The following is a 26781-nucleotide window of genomic DNA, read 5'->3' as shown; positions in this document are numbered from 1 at the left end:
ACTTTTTAAGAGATACATAAAAACTGAGACCGGTTCTAGGGGGGGTTTTGTGAGTAGATTTCAAATCTCATGAAAATAATATGAAAAAGTGGGGGGAAAAGGGGATTTTGCGGTGGGAAATAATTTCCCTTTGTTCGTAACGGCATTGCAAAATATTATCAAGTGGGAAATATTTTCCCATTATTCAGTGTAGTTTAAGATAGTTTCAAGAATTTTACTACTGCTAATATACTAGTTCTTCACCCTGCTTTGCTTTTCATTTTATTTTATATAAAAAATAAAAAATATATATCATGCAATTCTAAAATAAAACAGTGTAGAGGTTTTAATAGTTTAATGACAAAAATAAAAGTAAATGCAAAATTATGGTTTCATTTCAATGCTCTGTTTGCTCAGTGATTGGACATTTGACACCATCACCAGCACCACATAAAGTTCCATAATCATGAAGTAGGTACCTCAGACTTGTAATTTTATCGGTAGTAAATATTTATAATATAATATTTAAAAAAAAAGAATTATGAACTTTATCTGGATGCCATGTGTCAGATGTTCATTCACTGAGTAGACATAGCATTGATAATATTTCAATTACCGTCAACCACGGCATCTTTACCATAATTTTGAAGAAAAAACTTAATAAATCGAAAAAATAAACATTTAGGATTAAGCTAAGATTTTTAATCGATGTCTTTAGTGCTTCTCTGTTGCTTTATAATTCCCTGCGACATATAACTGTAAAACCGCTAAAGTAGTACCATAAGCATGGTACAGGTAAAGAAGCCACAAAATTGGCAACTTTACCTTTACAGTAATTCTCATTAGAATGAAGCCTTTTTAACTGAAATTGGTAAAGATACCATTCCGCTTTACTTTCTCAGTTTATATGTATGGGTACTTTAATCTAAAAAGCTATATACTAGCAACACAGGCTGGTAGGTAAAGATGACATTGATTCCATTGAAATTTTCATACTAATGTAATTTATTATTAGGGCTGCCACCAGTTAAATGTATTTAAAAAAATGTACCTTAAAAAAACATCACAAAACACAAACACAAGTTAGATTTTCGCAAGGAGAGTTGTGAAAATGGCATGCGATAGTAAAAATTGCAAGTTATAACAAAGTACCTATGCATTTCATTTATTTTTGCGATTATAACTTGTAGCTACCACTACCCGTCGCATAATTATTATATCAGCTATACTATAGTAGTTTCAATCTCATCAATATGTTTGTTTGTATAAATTTAACTTATTATTAATTATTAAAAAAAACAAGTTTAAATGTTATTGGATATTTATTAATGAACAAATTACTATTCTAGTTTGTATTTAAATTTTACGTCAAAATATGAAATTCCACGCCGGTTTTTGTACGGATTGGGTAAAATTTGCACTATATCATTTTTAAATATAATACTTGTATCGGGAACTGTGGGCCAGTAAAACCCGCCGTTTTTGAATCTCATAAATTTCGCAAAAATACCTTCACGTTCGGTAATATTCGTAATCAGGCCGCAGTAATACTTTTTTGTATTTTTGGTGCTTTCAAACTTTACCAATATGTATTGTCCAATATATAAACTTTTGGCTTTGTCTGTCCTGTTTGAGTCATTTTTTGTCTCCTCCTCTAATAAAGTCTCATTACCTTTAATACTCCCTATTCTCAAGCTTTTTGTCTCATGTCCTTCTGTTTCCAAAGTGTTTATTTCTTGGTCTATTTCCTGTTTGTTTCTTGCGTCTTGCTTGATTTCATATTTATTTACTACCTTTTGTTCTATCTTCTGTCCTCCCATTTCATTAATTTCTGTTTTTAAGCTTTCTGTCTCAGTCCCTTTTGTGTCCAATTCACTCATTTGTTCCTCTAACTCCTGTTTTTCCCATGCGTCTTGCTCTATTTCATATTCATTTACCATCTCCTTTCCGTTCCTTTCATAATTTCTTTTTCTCAAGCTTTCCGTCCCATGTACATTTGTTTCTAATTCGGTAATCTGTTCCTCTATTTCCTGTTCCTTCATTTTCTGATCCTCTATCAGTTGCTTTAATAAGTAATCCTGCATGTCTTCATTGAAATCATAATCCGAAGAATCTGCATACTGTATAGAGCATTCAGAATCTGAATCTGTAGAATCGTCGTGGAGTCTTTTGGTTCTGATACCCCTCTTTTTAACATCTTTATTTGAAATTCTTTGTTCTTTACTTTTTATCATAAATCCGGATGGTCCAGCTTTTGGTTCTTCACTTTTTGTAGTAAAATCAGATGTTCTAGCTTTTCTTTGTTCATTTTTCGTTGTTTGTGATTTTTGATTGCCGTCTGCCTTCGGGGGTATTATTATTTCTGAAAGAATAGTTATTTTAGGCCTCTTTTTTTCTGGTAATTTGTTTCCCACTACTTGTTCACCACTGTTAGCAGCAAAATTTGTTTTGATTGTCAACTCACTAGTGCTGTTCAGTTTGTTTTTTTTAGTTACATCTTTATTTATATCCGAGCTGGTGACTGATTTTCCTGCTGCTACATTCATTTTTTTATTTCCTTTTATTCTTCTTATTGGATTTGGATTTCGGTTCTCTTTTAGATAGTCAAGTAAGGATTTATCTATGTCATGGGTAATTTCTTCACAATATTCTGGAATTTTTGAATATACTTTCTGTGGATTATATGGAAATATACCAGTTGCTCTAAATCCACTGATTAAGTTATCAGCATTATTTAAGTTTCCGTCTTGAATTAACTGCTTTAAAAGTAACGGAAAGTGCATTTTATTAAGTGATGTCTGCTTTGGATTTTCAATTTTGTATTTCATAAGAATTTTTCTCCAAGTTCGTTTTAGTGGGGCAAAGAATGCGACGTCGAGGGGCTGTGTTATATGCGTTGAATTGGGTGGTAGTAATACGAACCTTATATTGTAACGCTCGCAAAGTTCTATGACTTCTAAGTTAATGTGGCTTGATAAGTTGTCACCTATGACAAGCTTTGGTCCTTCTAGACTTTTAGCCCATGGTATCACTATGGTCGTAAACCAATCTATAAAGATGGCCGAGTCAAACCAACCACTTTTAGTTCGATTATAACGTGCCCCTTCTGGACCTCCATCGCACCATTGTGTCCACATATTCTCAGATTTATAGACGATGTACGGGGCTAAAAGATCACCACTGGCTGTTCCTGAGAACATTACAGAAATACAACCTTTTGAGTAGTTGACTGTTCTTTCCGGATATTTGATTCCCCGGCGAAAAATGCATTTGACTGCCCCTGGGTCATCACTGACATTAGTTTCATCGTAATTTAGTATGTGAGTTGCCGGCAAATCTTTAACACAGCTCTTCAAATTTTCAAAGTATATCTGAAAATCTTGAAGGGATTTTTCGGCTCTTGCTTTTTTGATGTTTTGTGTAGATCTCACAGTCAGTTTGTCATGGTGTCTTATCAAAAAGTTCTTAACCCACCAGTCACCTGGAGGATTGTCATTAAAAATGTAGGCTTTATTTTTTTTTTTAAGGTAATCGAATACGATCATGCGGAAATCTAACTGTGTTAATGGACATCCAAATTCAGAGGCAACAATAAGCACTTTTACAAATTGCGACTCCTCTTCCTCCGTGAATCGGTATCGTGGACCTGGTTTGCTGGTATGTAAATTTTTAGCCCGCTTTTCTATTGTACGGCGTGGTATACCGAATTGTTTTTCAGCGTCATAAGATGACACCTTTTTGGTAAGGAACATTTCCACCACTAATAAGAGCATTTCCTCTGAATAATTCTTATAGGGCCTTGCTCCTATTTTTCTTCTGTTCCGCTTTTTTGGTTTAGGGCGAGTCATATTTGATCTGAAATGAAGAAAACCAGGTAAGTACCAGCAAGTATTGTTTTTTTACGCCCCAAGGGAAGCAGACAGGCTGACGGTCCATTTGATGATAAGTAGCCACCGCCGTCGAATAAGGGAGTTGCTATGGCACTGCCCACCCTAGTCAGACGAGAAATTTGCAAAACCCTAATTTACTAAGCCTACCTAATTACCTAACCAAGTACCATATAAAGGTATCTCGTCGAGAATTGAACCCACGACCTCTGAATTAGCAGGCAGTGGCTTAAAATCATTACATCACGGAAACGGTTTAGATTGTAAGAACCTATAATAATATTACTAGTAAGTGTTATACATATTATATAGTAATATTATTGTTAGGTAATTTGTAATTAGCCTGTAAGTCCTCGCAGTAAATAAATAAAACAATTCTCTCATTTATGTAGGTAACAAGCCTGTCAACAATAGTGACAACCCTGGCTACAGGTAAAAACGCCACTATAGAAACTGTGGCAACTTTACCTAACCCCAACTATCATTACCTTTACAAATTTCTCTTAAAATTGTTTAGAAACGATCATGATAACAGCACCCACGTCTTCGTAGGAAGGTTACACATAATTTGTATCAATTCTACTTACCTCGGCCAAGTTAATCACAAACACAATGAAAATTTCGATCAGAATCTGCAGTTACAATTGTCCCGCGAATAATGACAAACGTTAATAACTTGTCAATTGACAGTGTTACCAGCGTAAAAGAAAATATGTGTGACCAGTGACTCATTACAAATCTACCAGTGTGTCTATGAAATATCTTCTATTTGTAGTTTTTGATAAAAGTTATTTTTCTTAATACAAGTCAGTGGTAGGTAAAGATAACAAAGAAAGGTAAAGACGCCTTAGTTGACGGTATTGACTATTGAGATGGACAGGTATGAAAAGTTTTGAAGCAATTCTTGGCACACAAAGCTACTTTACATGTAGTACATTGAATTTTGGTCCTCTGTTCTTGTCTCTTTGTGCTGCAGAATCTACATCTTTTGTAAGTACTGATTCCTTCTGGTAAATGTATGCCCACATTCAATAAACGGATTTCATCCGGGACACCGAAGATACCGCCTTTCTTGTTTTTAAACACTGTTCCTTTTTGTGCTTCTGTTTTCCGAGTTGTGTAATTGTCTATCAATGAACGTGCTAAACGCAACCTGAAATCCCTATGAGCGTGCAACGTTGCCACATGTGTATAGGTGTAGGTTATAAACGCGTTGATAATTGATGCATCAAATAAGAAAAATAACAATCTCATCCAGAATTTTCTGGATTTGCGGTTTATTGGGTAGGAAGACCTGAAATGATCAAATAAATCTACCCCACCCATACTAAGGGTATATGAAGCTATGGCTTTCGGACAGAGAATTTCTTTTCTAGAGCCATCCTTCTGTGTTCGTTTCACGAACATTACATCTCGTGGCTGATGTGCTGTGGAGAGAACTGCTACCTCTTTAGTATCACACCACTTGATGGCTGTGATTGGCTCTGCTGTGACAGCTGCAAAATCATGTTTCTCTAGTCTCAATGCTTTTGGTTGTTTTTTCTTTATCATGTCAGGAAGATCTTTTCTGTTACTTCTGACTGTTCCTACTGCATAAATGTTTTTTTCATATAGGTCTTCTAAAAGATTACAGCTCGTAAAAAAATTATCGAACGCGAGTAACGTGTTTCGTGGTACATTATTACAGAGCGTCATTACCACATTATAGCCAAGGCCTTCATTTTCAGTGCTGTCGCCTTTTCCGGTGTATACTTGGAATTGATATAAATATCCTGTTTTTGCGTCACATCTTGCCCAAATTTTAAATCCTCTTTTGACTGGTTTTTTAGGCATGTATTGCTTTAACGAACTACGGCCTTTGAATTTGACCATACACTCGTCAATCGATTGTACCGCCGAGTTGTGAGCTTCATTCTGATATACATTATTAAGTTCAGTGAGCAGAGGTCTAACTTTGTATAATTTATCATAGGCAGAAGAGCCTCTTGGTGGTTCAGTAGCATTGTCGTTCAAGTGAAGGTTTTCCGTTATTTTTTTAAATCTAACTATTGGAAAAACCTGGGCGATTTCTTTGTTGTAATAAAACGGATCTGTCGACCAGTACAACTCCATGTCTGGTAGAGGGTTTAAGCCCATCATGATCAAAATTCCTAAATACGCCTTAATATCTTGATCAGTGACAGGTATCCAGTTATGGCTATTTTTTTGACGAGCATACCTATTTGTTTGTTCGACTATAATTAGTATAACCTTATCTGGAAAAAACCTTTCGAAAACATTCAATGGTGTAGTTTTGTGGGTGTCCCTAGTCCTGGGTTCAAATCGCTTTTCAAAAGGAGGAATATCATGGGCTAAATCCTGGTTTTTCCATTCTCTTGGTTGGGAGCGGTCCCTAAGTACTACATTATGAGCGCGAGACTCTTGTTGATCATCCTCTAAAAAGTCGTTTATTAGATTGTTGTCTAGAAAATAGTTATCTAACACAGCAGTGGTAGCTTCAGCCTCAAGGAGTGGACTATTAGAAATAACTGGCTCCAGGAGTGGACTATTACTACTATCGTCTTTTGGAATTTCAAGATATACTGCCTCAGGACTGCCTTGATTTTCAGTGTCTTTTTCTTGTACTTGAAGTTGGCTATTATATGTATCTTGATCAAAATTGAAATCAACTGATTGAGCTATGCCACCTGTGTTAGTTGTGTTGTCAGAGTCAGATTGATGATTTAAAACTGACAATAATGATTCTGTTGTATGTACAATGGGTTCAGTTTCCACAGTCTCGTAATCATCTTCTGTGCCAAAAATTTCTTCTAGACGCTGTTCTATAATGCTATCGTCAGGTTGATTCAAGTAGCTAATTGGAATAGAATCAACACTATTGGCATAACATGGGTCATCATCACTATCTGATCCGGACAAATCGGATATATCTGCTAGGTTCTCAATAGCGGCTTCCAGATTCTTCTTGTTTAGTACTTTATACTTTTTGGCAATCATTTTTTTGAAGTTGCTAAAAATAAAATAATATAAATCATAAAAAGGACAACAAAGGCACAGTCATGTTTTGGTCAATGAATGGGCACACTTTTATTTTTATATAGTTATCAGATTTTTGAAATCCGGAACAAACAATGGGAAATTATTTCCCACTAATTTAACATGAAATATTTTCAATGAAACTTATTGTTTTCTAGGTTATATTCCAGCGAAAAGTTCAGAAAATATGTCTATTTTACTATAATATTACGTGAACTCACTTACCAGATTTTTTTTTCACAAAGTTTCAAAAAAACTGACGAGATTGCGATATTTTATAGAAAAACCACAACTTTTGACTTTGACTTGTCGTATACTGACAGGATTTCAACTTCTGGACAAATGTTGCCATTTATCAGTTAACAAATATATTCAAAATTAGTTTTATCTATGGTTGGCACTCCCAGGTGTTGTCATTAAAAAAAAAATATGGAAAATATTCGTCCTGACTAAGTGGGAAATTATTTCCCAGTATTTGATTAAGGGCTAATATTGTGGCCTCACAAAGAATCACATTGTTTTCAACTTCTCCAAACCTTAGACGCATCTGTGATTTCAGTGCGTTATGTAGTCGTTCAATATTTTCTGGACATGCTGATGAATATCTGCTCAGTGTCTTGTTTATAATTTTACAAAAGACGATATATTTTGATGCAGACACATATTGTTCACCACTGATTTCTACAGTAACCTCGTAAAATATCTTTAAAAGCTCTGTCGCTTTTTCTATTATTATCCAATCGTCTTGCGGTAAACTTAAGTCTGGTCGCATTATTGCTAACGTGGCGATAAGAGCTTCTTTAACTTTTAAAAATCTCATGAGCATGTCATATGTGGAGTTCCATCTTGTCGCCACGTCTTGTTTGAGTTTTAATGGCGATATAGTCATTTGTTCTTCTATCTCCATTAATTTCTTTTTAGCTGGATTACTTCTATGAAAATATTCCACGACAGCCTTTACCCTGTTTACGGTGTCAGCTATTTCATAAATGCTTGACTGCACAACCAAATTAATGGTGTGAGCATAACAAGGAAGTGAGCGCCATCCTCCTAGGCGAACAGCACTTAACACATTTGGGGCATTGTCGCTAACTATCACATTCACGTAGTGATGTATGTTCCATTCAAGAAACTTAGCTTCTAGAAAGTTTTTAAGGTTGACAGTTGTGTGTCTCTGTTCATATTCGATACACCCTAACATGACAGTGCACAGCTTGTGCGTTTCTATATCGATGAAATGCGCGGTGAGAGCTACATTACCCATCCTGCACAATAGACGTCCAGGCATCCGTTGTAATACAAATAGCTGCTGCTTTTGCTATTTGTTTTTGAACATTTTCCAGAACTTTATTATAAAATTTAGGAAGTAAACTTTCCGAGAGAGTTTTCCGCGTTGGCAGGGTATAACCTGGATTTAACATTTCGACGAATTTTCGGAACTCGACTTCGTCGACCATTCGGAGGGCATGGTAGCCTTTGGCAATCATTTTAACAAGTTGCTCGTCAAGCTGTTGTATTCGATTCCTTGGTAAAGTTTTTTTTGAGAACACATGGTCTGCCATCGAAGGAACTGTTTGTCTATTGGGAAATCTTAATGGTAAGTCCAAATTTTTACTGCATGATGGAATCGGCTCTACTTCAACTTCACTGTCGACCGGTCTATCACGAAGTTCGGCTTCGGGAACAGTAGCAAGCTGTCTACTACTGTTTAATTGTATAGTAGGATGCATCGACTTCATATGTCGACTCAGACTTCCGATAGAGCTGGAAGAGATTGCCAATATACGGGAACAGTATCCACATTTTGCCTTTTTGCTTGGAACAACTTCTTCAAAGTGATTCCAAATGGGGCTAGTTTTTCTTTTAGTCGCCATACCTATTAATTATACACACGCACTTGCAAATAGGTACCTATTAATTTATTTATTTACACGTATAAATATCAGTCTTGTCCATTGGCTTAGTTGTCTTATCATAAAAATTAAAATATACTAACACAATATAATATTATTTACACGATAAAGTAAGTCATTTAGATTTTAGTAACACTAATTTTATTTACACTATACTTAATTTGGCATTTTAAAAATATTCATTGAACCCTATCGTAATAAGTGAAAAATGTCCTTGACCGCCCACGCTTTGTCAAATACTAATAATTACTAATAAATATAAACAAAGAATTCATTGTTAAACAATCATATCGTACGAATTTTTGAAGAGCTAAGTTAAGTACCTTGGCGGAGCCAAATAAACGTAAACCTTATTGCATCAGTTACAGACTACAGTATATAAAATCGGGCTGGCCGCGCAACCGATATGAAGCACGAGTATCTCTCTCTCACTCTCTCTCACTAGCACAATTTACGATTCTCAAACCACGCACCGAGATATGCCGATTGCCGAATGACATGACCGAACAGTCAGTAGGCAGCGAGCGCGAAACGCTGTCCGCGTCATGTTTTAGTGTGATGTGTAATGCTTGATTTTGTCGTGTAATATGTAATGCTACAGTACGCGGTCGGGTAATATTACGCGTAATGCATCAATCGCATTACTTACACATGTCTAAAGAACACGTATCTAAGGGATGGGGCCTGCATACCATACCTATGGTCTTTGAACGTGCAGAAAGAAGGTAGCACCCTCCTGCAAAATTCGACGAAATTGACGTCAGTGCCCCACCCGTCAAAATATTTTGTATATGGAATGAGCAGGTTTATTTTATTTTTATTTTTATTAATAAGGTTCGCTAGCGATTTTTACAAAAATGATCTTAAATTAAATAAAGTTAAATTACATGACGTTGTATGTAAAATCATTTTAAAGCAAACACTACATGCACATTCACACAATTAACATGGAACAGTTATATTAATCACATTAGTAAAATGATACAAAAAGTAGCTAAAAACTTTCCGAATTAGTGAAAACATAAAATAAAATATTCAAGGTGTAATGGTAATTGAATAAATCTAAAACTATAATAAAGCAAAGTTAACCTAGGAGTAAGAATAGTAAAAAAAAAAATATGTTGAAAAAATTGAAATTTCTGCCATTAATTAGTAGGTACACAGAGAATGTTTCTTAACACTATTAGTTTGATTGGTTGATTAAGTTACTAATAATTATTTTTCGAAACGTACCAGGTGGATTTATGTTGATATCGAGTGACTGACTGAATTTGTTACATAATTTACATAACCGAGGGATGATGGAGTTGGCGCCGAAGACAGTTCGGGTGCGTGGAGGTACAAAAGGAGTAATAGCGTGACGGGGATATCTTTTAGGTGCTCTGAAATTGATTTTATTTAGTAAGCTAGGGCAGTCTAAGTTATTTCTCAGTAATTTATAGAAAAACATTAAATCTAGCAAATCTCTTCTTTGTTCTAGTGTCATCATTTTAAAATAAGTTAGTCTTTTTTTATAAGAAATTACTGTTTTGTCGATCTTCGCTAAGTATGATGGATGCCACATACATCTTTTCTGGATACGCTCTAGCCTTAAATAGTGGGTTGCATAATGTGGACGCCAAACAGTACTACAATATTCTAGTTGACTGCGGACAAGGCTATTGTAAAGTGTGATTTTCGTCTTTGGTTCTTTAAAAGTTCGACCTTGTCGCATAATAAATCCCAACAATTTTGAAGCTTTGTTCATTACATTTTCTATGTGGTTAAGATAGGTTAGTTTTCTATCTAATGTAACACCCAAGTCTCGTATTAGCTCAACTTCCTTGAAACTATTGCCATTCGAAATATATTGTGTTGGTATAATATTGATCTTTCGAGTGAATTTAATATGAAGACATTTATTAATATTAAGTTGCATACCATTAGATTCACACCAGGTTGTTAATCTATTTAGATCATTCTGTAGTAGAGTTGAATCATCCGGTGAATCAATTATTCTCATAAATTTTAGATCATCAGCATATAAGTATGGTGTGGAATTTTCAAAGCAAAATATAATGTCGTTAATATATATATTGAACAGAATTGGCCCAAGATGCGACCCCTGAGGAATACCTGACGTAATCATACTTATTGAAGAGCTAAAACCATTTACTACTACATAAAAAGAACGGTCATGCAGATACGATGTAAGCCACTGCAACACTGGGCCTGAAAACCCATAGAACGATAATTTTTCGACCAGAATACCGTGAGGCACTTTATCGAATGCCTTCTTGAAGTCAGTATAGATGGTATCAACCTGTTTCTGCGAGTCAATAGCATCGGATAAGAAGGTAGTGAAACTGACTAGGTTAGTGGCAGTGGACCTACCTGGAAGAAATCCATGTTGATCTTCAGTAACGAAGTGCTTGAAGTGAATTTGAATCAGTGGACATACTAACGATTCAAAGACCTTGGCGAAAACGGAGAGGATCGATATGGGCCTATAATTGCGAATATCCTTCTCATCTTCGCTCTTGTATATCGGGACAACTTTTGCTCGTTTCCAAAGAGATGGAAAGTTGCCAGAGCATAAGGAGGCTTTAAAAATTAGATACAAAGGCAAGGTTAAACAATTAGCGCATCGTTTTATGAATGCCGGTGGTAAGTTGTCTGGTCCCGAACCTTTTGCAACATTTAGGCCTTTAAGCTTTTTAAGAATATCTTTCGGACTTATTTCTATAGTAGCAAAATACTCACTATTACCTAAATTGAGGATCTTTCGTAAATGAGAGGAAGAATCTAAGTTACAGAAGTTCTGAGCGCCATCGTAAACCGAAGCAAAATGTTTTGCGAACATATTACAGATCTCAGCTCCACTAGTAGATGACAAAACTCCATTATTCATAGCAGCTGGGTAAGAGTTAGTATTTTTCCGTTTGCTCTTCAAGAACGTACATGGTACAGGTTACCATGCATATCGCCCTTATCACGTAAGAGCATGTACAACAGACGACGAAAGGCCTCAACAGTCGTCTCATCGACTGCTCTGTTATGGCGCATCCACACATGCCGCCGGCTTATGCCGCCGGGTTTGCCGCCGACTTTCAGACCGCCTTGCCGCTGACTTTGCCGCCGGCTTTACCGGCGGCCTGCAGTCGCGGTTGCAATTTACGCAGTAGTGTTGTGACTTTCGTTGAAATTAGTCGTGTACGTAGAATCGAAAGATGTTGGACTATGATATAGTTGCGTGTATCGCAAGTGTAGTGTTGTATGTCATTATTCATAAAAAGAACCGCAAAATCAAACGAAGATATTGGGTCAGACCAAGTCTTCGAAATAGGCCTAAGGGCGCTTGTACACGCTAAGAAAATTTGCCGTTCCTGCGGCAGACAAGACAAATTCTTCGTGTAGACGACAAGAATTTTGTCTGTTCCACACACGAAAACTTTTCGTGTCTTCCGCAGACAAGACCAATGGAAACGTGTACACGACACGATTCTTTTCGTGCAGTCGACAGTCGGGCGTAGGGCGCGCAAGTAATAACAAGTGTAATCAGTGAGTTTCGTTTATTTATATAAATGTTAACTACAAAGCAAAAAAGAATGATAATTGCGTATTATTATTATAACAAAATAAAAAAGGAAACAAAAAACAAGAGACTTTACTGGGTTCATCCAATTATACAAGAGAAAAATGAGTTTGGCGGGTTCATTACCCTTTACCGTGTCATGCGACAACATGAGGAAAAATTTGTGGATTATTTTCGCATGAAAATTTCTACGTTTGACAAGCTTTTGACAACAATAGAAAATAATATACGACATGAAAATACCAAAATGCGAGAAAGTATTCCTCCATACATTAGATTGGCCGTAACATTAAGGTAAGTAATTTTTTTAAGCATATTGATTTGAACGTTATACAATAATAAATGTCTTTGAAGTGTTACATGTTTCCAAATTCAACAGACTCCACATGTTCATATTCTTCAGAAAAGTCAAAGTGAAATTCATCTGTATGCGATGTTTCCACACTACTAATAGTTTCAGTGTCAAATTCAATGGATGTAGATTTTTGAGTACTGTAACCTGGTCGAGTCGAGTATGATGGGCCGGGTACGTTAAATGACGACGTAGAAGGCTGCGTTGTTTTGTAATACTCAGTACTCCATTGATGCTGAACATCACTTCCCTTTCGTTGTTGCGTAGAACGCACAAGTTTTAAAACTTCAAACTGGAAATCCACCATTTCCTCATCACTGAACTTATCAACACTCGGAGCTATACTTTTAAAAAATGACATGGCACGGCTCTCTTCTTCTTTGGTAGCAGCCTTTATAAATTCTGCCATATTTTTGTCCACCTCGCTAACATCCTGTTTCTTTTTTTTCGCGATCGGTGTATGTTCTACGGGACTTTTTTCCACGTTTGTTGTTTCGGGTATATTTGACTCAGTGTCTCGGCGTGTTACAATTTTTGTCAAAAATAACATTTCGTCGTAAAAATCACATTTACGAATCTTCTTAGCACCCGATCCCGATTTCATTTCTTTAAGTCTTCTGTGACATTTCATCCACCTATCTCGCAAACTTGTCCATTTTTTTGCTGTAGACTTTGCTGAAACAAAAAACGAACTACCGTTAGAAAGTAGGTACCATCTATTGCAAGTAGACATAAACTTCATATAAAAAAGGAAATGACCTCATTGTAAGAGTAAGAACACACTTGCAATTAATCGCACTGCAAGTTGCAAGTGTGTTCTTGCTCTAAGACATTGTTACAATTTTTTACAGATACATGGCAACTGGAGATGCCTTCGCACGTCTTCATTTCGATTTTCGAATCGGAATAAAAACAATAGCGAACATTGTACGTGAAGTTACTCATCATATTTGGTCAGAATTATCTACAGTTTATATGCGGATGCCAACACAAGAAGAATGGTTGAATATAGCACAAAGATATGAAATAAATGCCAATTTTCCACACTGTCTTGGAGCACTGGACGGGAAACATATTAGAATAATTAAACCCGAAGAAAGTGGATCAATGTTTTTAAATTATAAACATTTCTTTTCTATTGTTCTCATGGCTATTGTGGATTCCAACTACAATTACATTTTTATTGATGTAGGGTCGTATGGTAAAGAATGTGATTCAAATGTTTTCAAAGAAACACAGTTTTGGAAAAAACTTGTTGACAATACGTTAAACATACCATCCCCATGCTCTATAATAAATACTAACTATATATTACCATATGTTTTTGTAGCTGATGAAGCTTTCGCACTTCATGCTAACGTACTTCGACCCTACGGTGGTAACGAACTCACAAAAGAACAAAAGATATTTAATTATCGCTTGACAAGGGCAAGAAGATACGTCGAGTGTGCATTTGGAATAATGGCCAACAAATGGAGAATTCTGCACCGATCTTTAAACTTAAGTCTCGATTTAACAGTTGCTATTGTAAAAACTACTTGCGTTTTGCAAAATTTTATTCATACAGAAGAAGGTCACGTTGAGCCTTTAATCAATCGAGACCGATTAAATAGTCCATTGCATTTAGAAGGCAATAATCTCACAGCAGACGAAATTCGTCAAAAATATACTGAATATTTTTCCTCTGATGAAGGATCACTGCCATGGCAAGATAAATACACATAAAAAATAAGTTCTAAAACTAAAACCCGACTACTAAATTTTAATCCAAAAAGTGTGAAACAAGGAATTATTCTTACCTGCCATATTGTTTAAATAAACAATTACATGTTATATTTTTTTTCATGTTTATACGTATTTTATTATAAGTATTAGTCATTATCGTTTTTAGCAAAGCCGTGTCCGTATGCTACTTAGCGCTATTGAACTTATGATTGCTTGCAACTTAAATCTTTTATTGTAGATGTATTTAATGTGGGTAACGACAATGATTAATATTTATAATAATATATAGCTATATAGAATATATCTAGTAATCTGAATTTTTGAAAATTGTAAAAAGATAGTAATATGTTGTAAGTACTTACCATATTCATTTTTTTTGACATTTGTCATTTCGTCGAAGTCTTTGTTTAAGATAGTAAATATTTCTCTCCATGCTTCGTATGTGAGTCTTTTATCTTTATATATGTCTAAAGTTTTGTCCCACAATACCGGTCGTCCTTCTACTAAAGTTATAAGTAACTCATCAGCCATTTTGTACTCTACGCTGCAATACACGTCCACACCAAACGCACAACGCACAACAAAAACTGGGCTGGCTCAACCCTACTACACCGCCCCCCCGCCGCTCCGCAACAACGTTCGCCGCGTCGTGTCTTGCGCAGACAAGATTTTTTTCGTGCACCGCTGCGAGCAGTGTACACAGTTATTTTCTAGTTACGACACGAATTCTTAGGTACGCCCGGCGTTTTTTCTTAGCGTGTACAAGCGCCGTAATGTGTCCCCGATACTTGAAGATTTTAGAAGGGACGACATAAACCGAAGAAATATTCGTTCGAAATTTAACACTTTTCTAAGGATCTCTAGTGAAGAATTTGAAATATTACTGAATTTAACTGGACCCATCATATCAAAAACTGACACCCGCTGGAGAAATGCTGTGTCAGCTTCCGATCGACTAGCAATTACTTTGAGATACCTGGCTACAGGAGACTCTTATTTTTCACTCGGTACACTGTTTAAAGTGTCTCCACAAGTTATTTCTTTAATAATTCTAGATGTTTGTCAAACTTTGGTGTCTACATTATCCAATTATTTAAGGGTAAGTACAAAATATCCGTAACACATTAGGTAGTTAGAAACTGAACACCTACATTAGAAAACAAAACAGACCACATACATTCACACAGTTACGGCATGTACAAGACACAATTATAATATTTGATTTTATACTGTAGGGGAGAGTGCAATGGGTAACAGTGAATCAACTTTTTTGTAGAGCTAAATATTGCCACAATTTAACACTTTTAGAATGTGTTTTTATAATAAAGCCTGAGCAAAATCAATAAGGTACACACTGCCATAGCAATCTTAGGGCTACCTTTCTCAGGTTTATAGATATGACTATTTTTTTAAAGAAAGGATTTCCCTTTCTTTAAAAAAATAGTCATATCTGATGACGCCATGTGACTTTTGATTCATATTAAATACTTTTTACAAACTGCAGCATTACATTTTTAAAACATCAAAATATTTTGCTTTCATACTTACTTTTCCGTCGCACCCCGGTAGCGAGTCAAGGGCAATACAAAATAGAACGTAAAATGCTATATCGTGTAAATGTGCGCATTATATAGGCCGCGTTCGATCCACTGTACCCCTTGATCCACCGTTACCCACTCTCCCCTACCTGGAACTTCACACACATTTTACATACATATAACTAGAACTAAACACACAAATATCACAAACAATTTTTTTTACAGATGCCGAATACACATGGAGAATGGCTATCAGTGGCTCGAAGTTTCATGCAGAAATGGAATGTACCTAATTGCGTAGGTGCCCTCGATGGGAAACATATACGTATACTATGTCCAACTAATAGCGGTTCTGAGTTTTTTAATTATAAGTCATATTTCAGTATTGTTTTGCTAGCTTTAATCGATGCCAATTATAACTTTTTATACGTAGACATTGGATGTCAGGGCAGAATATCTGATGGTGGAGTTCTACGAAATTCAACTTTATTTGATATGATACGAGATGGAACTTTAAGTCTGCCACAAGCGATTCCATTACAAGGGAGAAATACACCTGTACCTTTTTATTTCATCGGTGACGATGCTTTCCCCATCTCACAGAATATAATAAAACCGTTTTCTGGATATCATGCAAAAGGATCACCTGAGAGGGTTTTTAATTATAGACTTAGTCGCGGGCGCATGGTTGTAGAAGACGCGTTTGGCATTTTATCTAATAAATTCAGAATTTTGCATTCACGCATTGGTTTACAAAATGAGAAAGCAAAAATTGTCGTGATGGCTTGTGTGCATCTGCATAATTTTATGAAGAGAAATGAAAGAACTACTGATGGAGTTTTTAACGAAATGCAACAAAATATACCGCAGATCGCTCTAAATGTAGAACCAAGTGTAATTAGAAATGAGCTAAAATGTTATTTTCTATCGGAACAAGGTCAGCTTCCTTGGCAATATCAAATATAATGTTTGAAAGAAATAAAATATGATTATTCAAATAATTGTTTTATTTAGGAATCAGAAACATGTATCAATAATTTTAAGCTTTTATTAAAATAAAATAATTTAACCGAAAATATAAACATTTATTTTAGTTTTAAGTAAAGGCATTGCGTTTTTCGTCATTTTAATATGTAACCTTATTTTAATCTATTACACTATTTTCGGTTAAATTATTTTCCAAGACTTGTAACAGACTGTCACTTGTATTGACATCTGGGCTATTTTGCATTTCATAGTCTGATAGAACAGAGTAAGAGCGCGAAGTTGAGGGCGACGGTGACATTGCTAACGTTGTAGGTTGGCCGGTGAAGTATCCTGGACGAACATTTTGATAACGAAGAGGCTGAGTAGTATTACTAGTATCAAAATTCATCGAACCCATTCTCATTTCTGCTTCATAGATAATATTCTGGATTTGATGTTGTACTGTACACATCGTGTAATGATCCATCTTCCTCAACTTGCTACTTATATAGTCTGCAAATATAGCAGCATCATCGCGTTGCCTTGCATTAGACGTGATCTCCCTCAGTAATTGCAAAGCTTCATCAACTTCAGGTTCTCTCTCTATATTTCGCTTTCGTGAAGTCCTTGTCGAAGGTAGCGTAGTCTGGGGAGTGATATTATCTTGAGAAGACTGAAAATAAAAAGGAAATCTTATAAATAATTGCAAACAAGCTTCAATACTATATTTTGAATATATCCTATCAGTATGTAAATATTAAATAAAAACCAAGCTTATAAACATAACATGTATGTATAGTGTATACAAATAATTATGTAAGTTTAAGCTACATTTACTCAGTAAATAATTGATATTATTTCTTTATATATTTTTTTTCATCTTACATATCATACTTCATACTTCATACTAATATATACTAATATTATAAATGCGAAAGTGTGTTTGTTGGTTTGTCCTTGAATCACGCCGCAACAGAGCTACGGATCGACATGATTTTTTGCATGGGGATAGTTAAGGCGCATTTTCACTAGGCGACATGTCGCAGATACTTGTCGCTCGACATTCACGTAGTTGTCTCTGCAAAAGTTGTGGGACAATGTCCCGCGACATATGACTCGTTCACATTGGCCAGTCGTGATCAGTATGTCGCCCGAGGAAGTAGTGTTGTTCAGTGCAGCTTACATAATTATTCGGAAGACATTAGCAAAACGTAAAAAAAAGAGGTGGTGGGTCCGGGAATATTTACTCCAAAGGGAAAGTTCAAGTTTAATAACCAGTCTTCGAATGCGCGATGGATCTTTCGAAAATTTTACTAGAATGTCTAGAACCGATTTTGAGATACTTTTAAATATGGTTGGGCCGGCCGTAGTCAAGCAAGATACAAAGTTTCGGAAATCTATCGACCCTCACATCAGACTCGCTATAACATTGAGATACTTGGCAACTGGCGATAGTTATGGTTCATTGTCCTATACTTTTAGAGTGTCAAAATCAGTAATTTGTCATACTATACCAGAAGTTTGCAAAGAATTGATAAAGGCATTAAATTCTTTTGTTAAAGTATTTAATATTATTTAATCTCATGTACCCTTACTTACAGTAATAATACCATAAACGTTTACCGTAAGTAAGGGTTACGGTAAACTATATTGGTATTTTAAATTTTATATTGATACTTAATATTGTATGTTAATTTATTAATATTATTCTTGTATTTCAGACGCCAACCGATGTAAATGAATGGAAAGAGAAATCTCGTAATTTTGAAATATTATGGAATTTTCCTCACTGCATCGGAGCGATAGATGGAAAGCATGTGTTACTAGAAGCGCCACCCAATTCTGGCAGTGATTATTATAATTACAAAGAGAATTTTAGCTTAGTTCTCTTAGCAATTGTGGATGCTGAGTATAACTTTGTATATGTTAATTGTGGTGCAAAAGGGAAGTCGTCTGACAGTGGAGTATTCCAGGAGACTACATTTTATAAAGCACTTAATGAAGAGCAACTGAATTTACCAGATCCTGAGCCACTGGTCCAAGGTGGTCCGAAAATACCATACGTTCTAGTGGGAGATAGTGCATTTGCACTTTCTGAAAACATGATGAGGCCCTACCCCGGCATTCATGAAAAGGGAAGCTTAAAGCGGATTTTCAACTACAGGCTGTCAAGAGCAAGAAGAATTGTTGAAAATGTTTTTGGCATTATGTCTGTAGTGTTTCGCGTATTTCGTAAAGCTATCCCATTACGTCCAGTAAATGCTGAATTAGTTGTAATGGCTTGCGTGTACCTACATAATTTCCTGAGACGTAATACAACTTCAACCGCGAGGTATACACCAAATACCACATTTGATTTTGAAGACGCTGGTCATAATGTTGTGGAAGGTTCGTGGCGAAGGGAGTTGACAAATAATAATATGAGGAACTTAAGTAGGCAAGGCAGACCTCCTCCTCAATCCGCTCAGACAATAAGAAACCTCTTTGCTGAATATTTCTGCAGTGCTCAAGGAAGTGTCCCATGGCAAACTATTCAATCATAGGCTGCAAGAAATTTGAATGATGTTTTTTATAGCTTTGGGCTAAAGACCAAGGAATAAATGATAATAAACTTAGCATCATATAAAAAAAACTACTAACTAATAAGTTTTCATTATTTTTAAGTATTTATTAACTATTATTTTTTAAAAATCTATGTTTAAGTGACAGAAAATCAACGTTATTAGTATTATTATAAGTATTATAATTATTCTTTGTTCTGCGTTTCTGATTCAAAGTGGGAAACTAGTTCTTCAATATTCTCAATTTGTCGTAATTCTGTGAAAGTTGGTGCAGTTGGTGCTTCATTATCATTATTAACATGAGAAGCATTAGCAGTTACTATATCATCATTAACAGAATTTGTCGAATAGGATGACTGTTGAGGAGCAGAACGGTATCCATAACTTTGAGTATGGCTTGAATTACTTCCCGTTTGGTATTCTGCATAGTTGTATTTTCCCATCCTAGCCTCTAATAAGATATTATTAATAAAGTACTTCGCCTGTAGCACAGCATGTTCATTCTTTATATTTCTTAACTCAGAAGCTACATAGTCGGCGTAAACTTGAAATTCGTCTTTTGGTTGATCCATCCTGGCTTTTGCGCTCTTCATTATTTCATATACCTCACTCAGATCATCTTTTTTCCTTTTATTTTGAGTATTTGGAAGCGGCACCGGTATTGGTTGAGTTGGTAATGGCGGCGACGTTGATGCCTCTGGTGGTTGCGTTAATACTTGCGATGCCACTGGTATTTCTTCGAGTGCCACCGAACTTTCGGATGACTATAAAAGGAAAAAATCAGTGTAAAACAAACATTAAATCACAGTTTCGCAGGCGAAGAACAAAAGACAAGAAATAAAAATAAATTGTATAAAAAACTACAGAGATTTTAATTGTGCATTTATTACCAAAGGAAGATTATCTATAGAATATAAGCTGTATTTTTATACGACTGCTTGAAAAAAGGAGTATATTGTGTTTGAAAAAAGGAGTATATTGTTTTCAGGGTTCAAGTATGTATGTATGTATGTGAGTTCCTATATTCCACCATAACTTCTATACGCCTGAACGGTTTTTATGAATGAGGTATTGTTAGAATCCTTAGCTTATTCCAGGTGACATAGGCTAGTAAAATTAAAAAAAAATTGATGGGGTGACTATGGTCCCGCATTAAAGACTGAAGTTGAAAAATTTTTTCGAAAATGAGATTAAGTATACTATCATCAACTAGAAAATGATGAGTAGATTCCAAAAATATATAACACTATAGTTCAATATCCAGTGATTCACAAAAAAAATATCATTTAAAAATATCGATACGTTGCAGTCGTACTTCTCGAAAAGTAATTTTCGTTAATTCTTGTATTGAAAACTAGTTGACCCGCCCCGGCTTCGCACGGGTAAGCTACAAAACAAACTCACCGTACTTACAGGTGGAGCCTATATTGTATACTTTAAAACGTGAAAATTACGCAAAGTTTGGCTTTTAAACTGTACTTGAACAACAAATACTAAAATTAGATAAATATTATACACAAACAAAATTATTTCATTTTTAAAGAGCCTTAGTATTTTCAATTCACAATGATGTTAATAGATGGCGCTCTCATTCACTATTGCAAAAAATACTTTTACATCAAGTATTATTATTTTCAAGTACTAATATATAACAATAATATATTTATGCATAATTACGGGATACCGTTTGAATCACCGCGAGGTCTCAGTTCGGGGCGAACCACTAGTGTATTAGTTCTTAGTTGGTACCTACCTATAATATAAATTCACAATCGAAAATCCCTCAATATCCACTGTTCAGGTTCTAGGTGGTTAGTAGCCAGCAACATCAAGATTGAAGAACTGGAGTTCATTGGTGAAGCCATATTAATTATAGATGGTCAAGACCCTCATAAATATGTATGAAATGCATTTAATAAGATCGTTAACCTTTATGCGAGTGAATTGCTGTTATCCGTTAAGAGTTCCATCCTCTAGCTCTGATATTATTTGTCAGATCTTCACCAAAATTGAAAAAAAATTATATGTGAGGTGCACTTTCAAATAAAAAAAGAATTATTAAAATCGGTTTAGATTTCATGGAATTATGTAGTAAAATAGACAAAAATATCTCAGGACAAATCCTGAAATGGTAACCCATGGTACGCACTTTGACGACCGTGGCTCTAGATACAGATTTATAACAGTCCTAGTAAAACAAGCGTGCAAAACAAAAAATACTATACGCCCGAATTAGCCCTAATTTTTTGTTTCATTTCTGTCAAATTGTTTAACTCAAAAATGATTTGTAAACTGGTACAAAATAAAAAAAATAGAAACAATATTAACGGGAGCTTACCTGAGTATTCATAGTGTCCATACTGCCTGAACTTGTCGACCCTTTTACTAGGAAAAGCAGCGAATCATACGCAAACCAGGTACTTTTGTGAACATCCCCACTTCCACTTCCAGTGGATTTTGAGCTTGCAATTTTTTTTCTCTCCCTGAGAAACTGAGACCTTAAGTTATGCATTTTTCCCTCGACGTCTTTTCTAGGTATATCTAATGTAGTCGCGATAGATTCCCATGCATCATTTTTTTTAATTTTGTTTTTATAATCACGATGTGAAGTGTCCCACAATAATTGCGAATTTTGATACATCTCGATCAGGGTCAATATATTCTCGTTGGACCACACTACTGCCATTTTCGCAACACAAAGCGACACACGTTTTCACCACTCAAAGCCTGTCCGGCGACTGTCGAGGGACACGAAAGTCGCGCGCGTCGACGCTCGCAGACCATCGACTAGCGACAAGTTGCGCGACCCGTAAATGTCCCAAGCGACGTCGGACGACGTCGGGCGACATCGCGCGAGACACGTGAATTTCGTGTCGAGCGACAGAGTCGCGCTACAAATGTCCCCTAATGAAAATGCGGCTTTAAGGTCCTGGAGAGTGACATAGGCTACTTTTTATCCCGGAAAATCAAAGAGTTCCCGAGGGATTTTAAAAACTTAATCCACGCGAACGAAGTCGCGGGCATCAGCTAGTTGGCCATATATCACGTCCTCAAGTATTGCAAATGTCTCACCAGTAACCCTGTACACTCTTCACGAGCGCTTATTCCCGAATACTTCGCTTTCGGTAAGTGTTATGCCGACTACATAAGGTCAAAAACGAGAGTATGCTCGCCCGCGCTCCGTGGTATTATGTATTGTTACCGGGTTGTAGGTAGTAGGTATCTAAAATATTAATACGCGAAGCAAAAACTTTGTACCTACCCCTATTAACGAAAATATTGCATAATGAAATATGTATTTTAAATTTATTATGGTCGACCAACTAGTCTACTTAGGTAATTATAAGAATTTGATGGGTACTTACACTAGGTGTGTGGCTGTTCAGAGTCGGTACCGGTGCATTCTTGTCATTAAGAAATGATAACGCCTTATAAGCAAACCATTTCGGCAATTGAACATCATCCCGTCCAGATCCACTCCTTTTAGATTCTTCAAATTTGCGTTTTTCTCGAAAATAATGGCTAGATAAATTCTTCAGTTTTCTCTCAATTTCTGTTGATGCTATGTTGAACACAGAAGCAATATCCCTAACAGCATCGTTTCTTTTGTTGCGATTCTTGAAATCCATATGCCTTGGGTTCCACAATAGTTCATTTTCTTGATACTTTTCTATTAATAAAAGTACAGCACTATCATCCCAGTTAAATTCTGTCATTTTGTTATTTAAATGAATACGACAACACTACCACTCCGTATCGAAGCCGCAAGCAAACTTGCCGCCGGCACCAAAAGCCGCGCGTGCCGCAGGTAAAAGATGCATGAGCCGGCGGCATGGCCGTGCCGCCGGGCATGTGTGGATGCGCCATTAGGGATCGCGCACATTGTGTCGGGCCGCAGCGGGGCGGGGCGGGCCGCAGCGCAGCGCAAAATGCGTACCTAGCACATTTGTGACGGGCCGGGTCGCATTGCATTGACGGATTTTGAGTACAGTGTACTGCTGGAATTAGTGTGCTATGGATAGCTCCGACGAAGAACTTTCGTTTTTTTTGCCTGCTTTTAGAAGAAGAATTTAATGAACAGCGTAGACAAGAAGTTCGTCAAAAGAGAAAACGTAAAATATGGATACATCCCATTTGTTCCAAGAGAAAGATATTCGGCGAATACCATCATCTTTTTCCCGATCTTTTAGCAGACAAAAAGAAGTTTTGGGGATATTTTCGGATGACCTCTGATAGATATTTTCAAATACTTGAAATAATAAAGGAGGATCTGCATAAAAAAACTACAACTTTTCGTGAGCCTATCGGACCAGAAGAGCGGCTTGTGGTGTGTTTAAGGTAAGTTTCACTTTAGCATACCTAGTGATTATCCTTTTATCCTCCCATTTACATACATACTTATAAACACGCCTTTATCCCTAATGGGGTAGGCAGAGCGTAAACGACCTAATCCTCCATTTAATCCTGTGTAAATTGTATCTTAAATTGTTAGCGAGATCGTACGTAAGGATATTTGTCTTTTTAATAGTTAGCAGTGGCGCTAGTTAGGGTATGTTTTCATTTTAAAGAAAAAAAAACGAAACACATAATGTCAATATTATATTATCACAAAATCACAGAACAAAAATAATCACAGAACAAAAATCTTAAACTCTAGTAAAACTATTATTAATCGACATCTTCCATTTCTCTTTGTGTTTGGCTTCTTATTATCCCAAAATCACAGAACAAAAATAATCACAGTACAAAAATCTTAAACTCTAGTAAAACTATTATTAATCGTCATCTTCCATTTCTCTTTGTGTTTGGTTTCTTTATTATCCCAAAATCACAGAACAAAAATAATCACAGTACAAAAATCTTAAACTCTAGTAAAACTATTATTAATCAACATCTTCCATTTCTCTTTGTGTTTGGCTTCTTATTATCCCATCATTCAAAATACCATTCATTGGTTATTTTGTTTTTGTTTAATAGAATTGAAAAAAGCATTTAATGCGTTATCATCAAGATCAATCTCTTCCTGTGTGTCAATATTATTTGGATTCACGTTTGTTGAAGTGGGTTTTATTATTTGGTTTGGAGGTTGCGCATCAACATCATTTGGATTTACAACGATTATGGGCGACACGCTCTCTTGAGATAATTCTAATACATATTGTGGTTTAGACTTGTCCCTGAAAACCAACTCCTCTGCATCGGTAACTATTTTAAAAACTTCACGTTTTACACGAATTTGTACATCTTCCGGAAAATTTGAAACAGTTTCCCCCAAGTTCTTGAAAAAGTCAACTATTTTGTGTGATTCATTTTTATTGGCACTGTATTTTTTTTCTAAATACTCTTGCAATAACGAGTGTGTCGGTGAGAGCTGTGGTGGAGCATCTAAAGTTCTACAATTTCTTTTATAAGGATGAGGTGAACTGTCTTCTAAAGAACCAGGACGATTTCCTATAGTGCTTTGAGAAGTACCAGCAGTACTTGAACCAGGGCTATCACGGCTATGAATATCATCTAAAAGACTATTATCCTCATTACTTGAGTCTTGGGTAACATTATTCGGTGGAAAATTTGAAAAAGTTTCATCCTCGTTGCTAATATAGGGGTTAAGGAATGACAATAAATCTTCATATTTTGGTTTCTTAATATTAGTGGCAGCTTGTCCACTTTTTGTTTTCCTTAACTTTTTAGCGCGTCTGTAATTGTCTCTTATTCGTCTCCATCTTTCTCTGCAAGTTGTAGCTGTGGAAGAAAAAAATAGGTATTAGTGAAGTTAAAACATAAAGCATAAATAGGCTGATAATCATGCCATTAGGATCAGTCAAAAGATGTAAGATGTTTGAACCAAATTGCTTTTTTTGTTTCAGATATTTGGCAACAGGAAATTCAATGAAGTCATTAGCCACTACTTTTCGACTTGGTGAATCAACTGTTAGACAAATTATTTACGAGGCATGTACAGCCATATTTAAGAAGCTGTCATCTAATGTCATGCCCGTACCGACAGAAGCAGACTGGAAACGTAAAGAACAGCGTTTTAGAAGCCAATGGAACTTTCCAAATTGCATTGGGGCACTGGATGGAAAGCATGTTATTATTGAAGCACCACCGAATAGCGGTTCCCTTTATTTTTCTTACAAAAAAACATTTACTATAGTTTTATTGGCCTTAGTCGATGCGGACTACCGTTTTACAGTCATCGATTTTGGTGCATTGGGTAAAAATTCTGATAGCCAAATACTCATTAACTCTAATTTTGGCAAAGCTTTAATCGATGGACAGTTAAATTTGCCTGCTGGTCGTTTAATACCGGGTACAGACATAAAGTTACCACATGTCATCGTTGGTGACGAAGCTTTTCCATTAACCAGACATTTGATGAGACCATATCCAGCAAATCAGTTGACAAATGACGAAGATAAGAAAGCTTTTAATTATAGGCTGAGTAGAGCTAGGCGTGTGAGCGAAAATGCTTTTGGTCTATTAGTAAAAAAGTTTAGAGTATACGAAAGACGTTTTTCGTTATTGCCGAAACATTATTATATTAGCCACTTGTTGTTTGCACAATTTGCTGCGAAACGACATTTGCTACTGGTCTAAAGAGGAAGCTCAGAGAAATGTGGTAGCAGAAGCCATAACAGATTTGCCATATATTGGAGGCCATGCAGCACTAGACGCAATGTATCTCCGTGATCAATTTAAAAGATATTTCGTATCCCCAACTGGTACTGTTGAGTGGCAGTCGAGGGTTATTAGAAGAGGTATGCGAAGAAACTAATATCTTGACACTAAAGTGATTTAAGCGATACTACCCGCTTACTTATAAAAAAACCTGGCCAAGTGCGAGTCGGACTCGCATATGACGGGTTTCTCTTTCTCATTTTAAGTTAATTCATTAACACGTTGTATTTGTATATTATATTACTTGGTCTAAATACTTTGTAATTTTCAAAAATGTGATTATTATTACATCACTATACAAGTGCGTTATGATAGTAATAACATAAGAAATGAATATATGACAGTGTTTACTTACCAGATTCTTTCATTATGTCCCCTTTTCCTTCCAAATATTATCTCTTCTTTGTTGATCATTGTAACGAGGATCTTGCAAATCATAAAGTTCTTTGTATCCTTGAACTAAATTAATCAAAAGTTCTTCATTCATTTTTCTGAACACCAAAGGAACACGAAAGTACCAAAAAATGCAAATATCGTAAAATGAACACGTCTGCGCGTGCACACCAATC

General features: G+C 35.9%; 6 protein-coding genes and 1 pseudogene across 6 annotated transcripts; 3 read left to right on the top strand and 4 right to left on the bottom strand.

The window, feature by feature from the left end:
- Positions 1-1282: 1282 nt before the first annotated feature.
- LOC123865395 lies at positions 1283-4462 on the bottom strand. The gene is made up of 2 exons (XM_045906395.1): positions 4454-4462; positions 1283-3834 (listed from the first exon to the last, which is right to left on the bottom strand). Exon 2 carries the CDS (start codon positions 3825-3827, stop codon positions 1320-1322), a length of 2508 nt encoding a protein of 835 aa, XP_045762351.1. The 5' UTR covers positions 3828-3834; positions 4454-4462; the 3' UTR covers positions 1283-1319.
- A 9134-nt stretch (positions 4463-13596) lies between these two features.
- LOC123865407 (protein ALP1-like) lies at positions 13597-22758 on the top strand. The gene is made up of 2 exons (XM_045906409.1): positions 13597-15243; positions 22748-22758. The coding sequence occupies exon 1, from the start codon at positions 13597-13599 to the stop codon at positions 14464-14466; it is 870 nt and encodes a 289-aa protein (XP_045762365.1). The 3' UTR covers positions 14467-15243; positions 22748-22758.
- On the bottom strand, positions 17149-23289 carry LOC123865803. The gene is made up of 2 exons (XM_045907039.1): positions 22897-23289; positions 17149-17643 (listed from the first exon to the last, which is right to left on the bottom strand). The coding sequence occupies exons 1-2, from the start codon at positions 23245-23247 to the stop codon at positions 17149-17151; spliced, it is 846 nt and encodes a 281-aa protein (XP_045762995.1). The 5' UTR covers positions 23248-23289.
- LOC123865401 (protein ANTAGONIST OF LIKE HETEROCHROMATIN PROTEIN 1-like) lies at positions 18226-20135 on the top strand. Its single transcript, XM_045906404.1, has 2 exons — positions 18226-18531; positions 18692-20135. Exons 1-2 carry the CDS (start codon positions 18256-18258, stop codon positions 19511-19513), a joined length of 1098 nt encoding a protein of 365 aa, XP_045762360.1. The 5' UTR covers positions 18226-18255; the 3' UTR covers positions 19514-20135.
- LOC123865406 lies at positions 19717-22432 on the bottom strand. Its single transcript, XM_045906407.1, has 2 exons — positions 21870-22432; positions 19717-20295 (listed from the first exon to the last, which is right to left on the bottom strand). The coding sequence occupies exons 1-2, from the start codon at positions 22215-22217 to the stop codon at positions 19717-19719; spliced, it is 927 nt and encodes a 308-aa protein (XP_045762363.1). The 5' UTR covers positions 22218-22432.
- Positions 23290-23403: 114 nt separating the features above from the next.
- Positions 23404-26541, top strand: LOC123865402 (annotated as a pseudogene).
- Positions 23876-26584, bottom strand: LOC123865408. Its single transcript, XM_045906410.1, has 2 exons — positions 26568-26584; positions 23876-25273 (listed from the first exon to the last, which is right to left on the bottom strand). Exons 1-2 carry the CDS (start codon positions 26578-26580, stop codon positions 24480-24482), a joined length of 807 nt encoding a protein of 268 aa, XP_045762366.1. The 5' UTR covers positions 26581-26584; the 3' UTR covers positions 23876-24479.
- Positions 26585-26781: the final 197 nt, after the last annotated feature.

Source organism: Maniola jurtina, chromosome 5 (genome assembly GCF_905333055.1).
Source record: "Maniola jurtina chromosome 5, ilManJurt1.1, whole genome shotgun sequence".
NCBI classification, from domain to species: Eukaryota; Metazoa; Arthropoda; class Insecta; order Lepidoptera; family Nymphalidae; genus Maniola; species Maniola jurtina.
The sequence above is the reverse complement of the archived record's forward strand: the minus strand, read 5'-3'. Positions and strand labels throughout refer to the sequence as shown.

Bases quoted from the DNA above. Each gene is read 5' to 3' on its own strand.
- LOC123865395 (XM_045906395.1), bottom strand. From the start codon at position 3,827: ATGACTCGCCCTAAACCAAAAAAGCGGAACAGAAGAAAAATAGGAGCA.
- LOC123865401 (XM_045906404.1), top strand. From the start codon at position 18,256: ATGCGCGATGGATCTTTCGAAAATTTTACTAGAATGTCTAGAACCGAT. The intron at 18,532-18,691 runs GTATTTAATATT...CTTGTATTTCAG, and splicing joins CATTAAATTCTTTTGTTAAA to ACGCCAACCGATGTAAATGA.
- LOC123865406 (XM_045906407.1), bottom strand. From the start codon at position 22,217: ATGGCAGTAGTGTGGTCCAACGAGAATATATTGACCCTGATCGAGATG. The intron at 20,296-21,869 runs GTAAGCTCCCGT...TTCCTTTTATAG, and splicing joins TGGACACTATGAATACTCAG to TCATCCGAAAGTTCGGTGGC.
- LOC123865803 (XM_045907039.1), bottom strand. From the start codon at position 23,247: ATGACAGAATTTAACTGGGATGATAGTGCTGTACTTTTATTAATAGAA. The intron at 17,644-22,896 runs GTAAGTACCCAT...TTTTATTTTCAG, and splicing joins TGAACAGCCACACACCTAGT to TCTTCTCAAGATAATATCAC.
- LOC123865407 (XM_045906409.1), top strand. From the start codon at position 13,597: ATGGCAACTGGAGATGCCTTCGCACGTCTTCATTTCGATTTTCGAATC.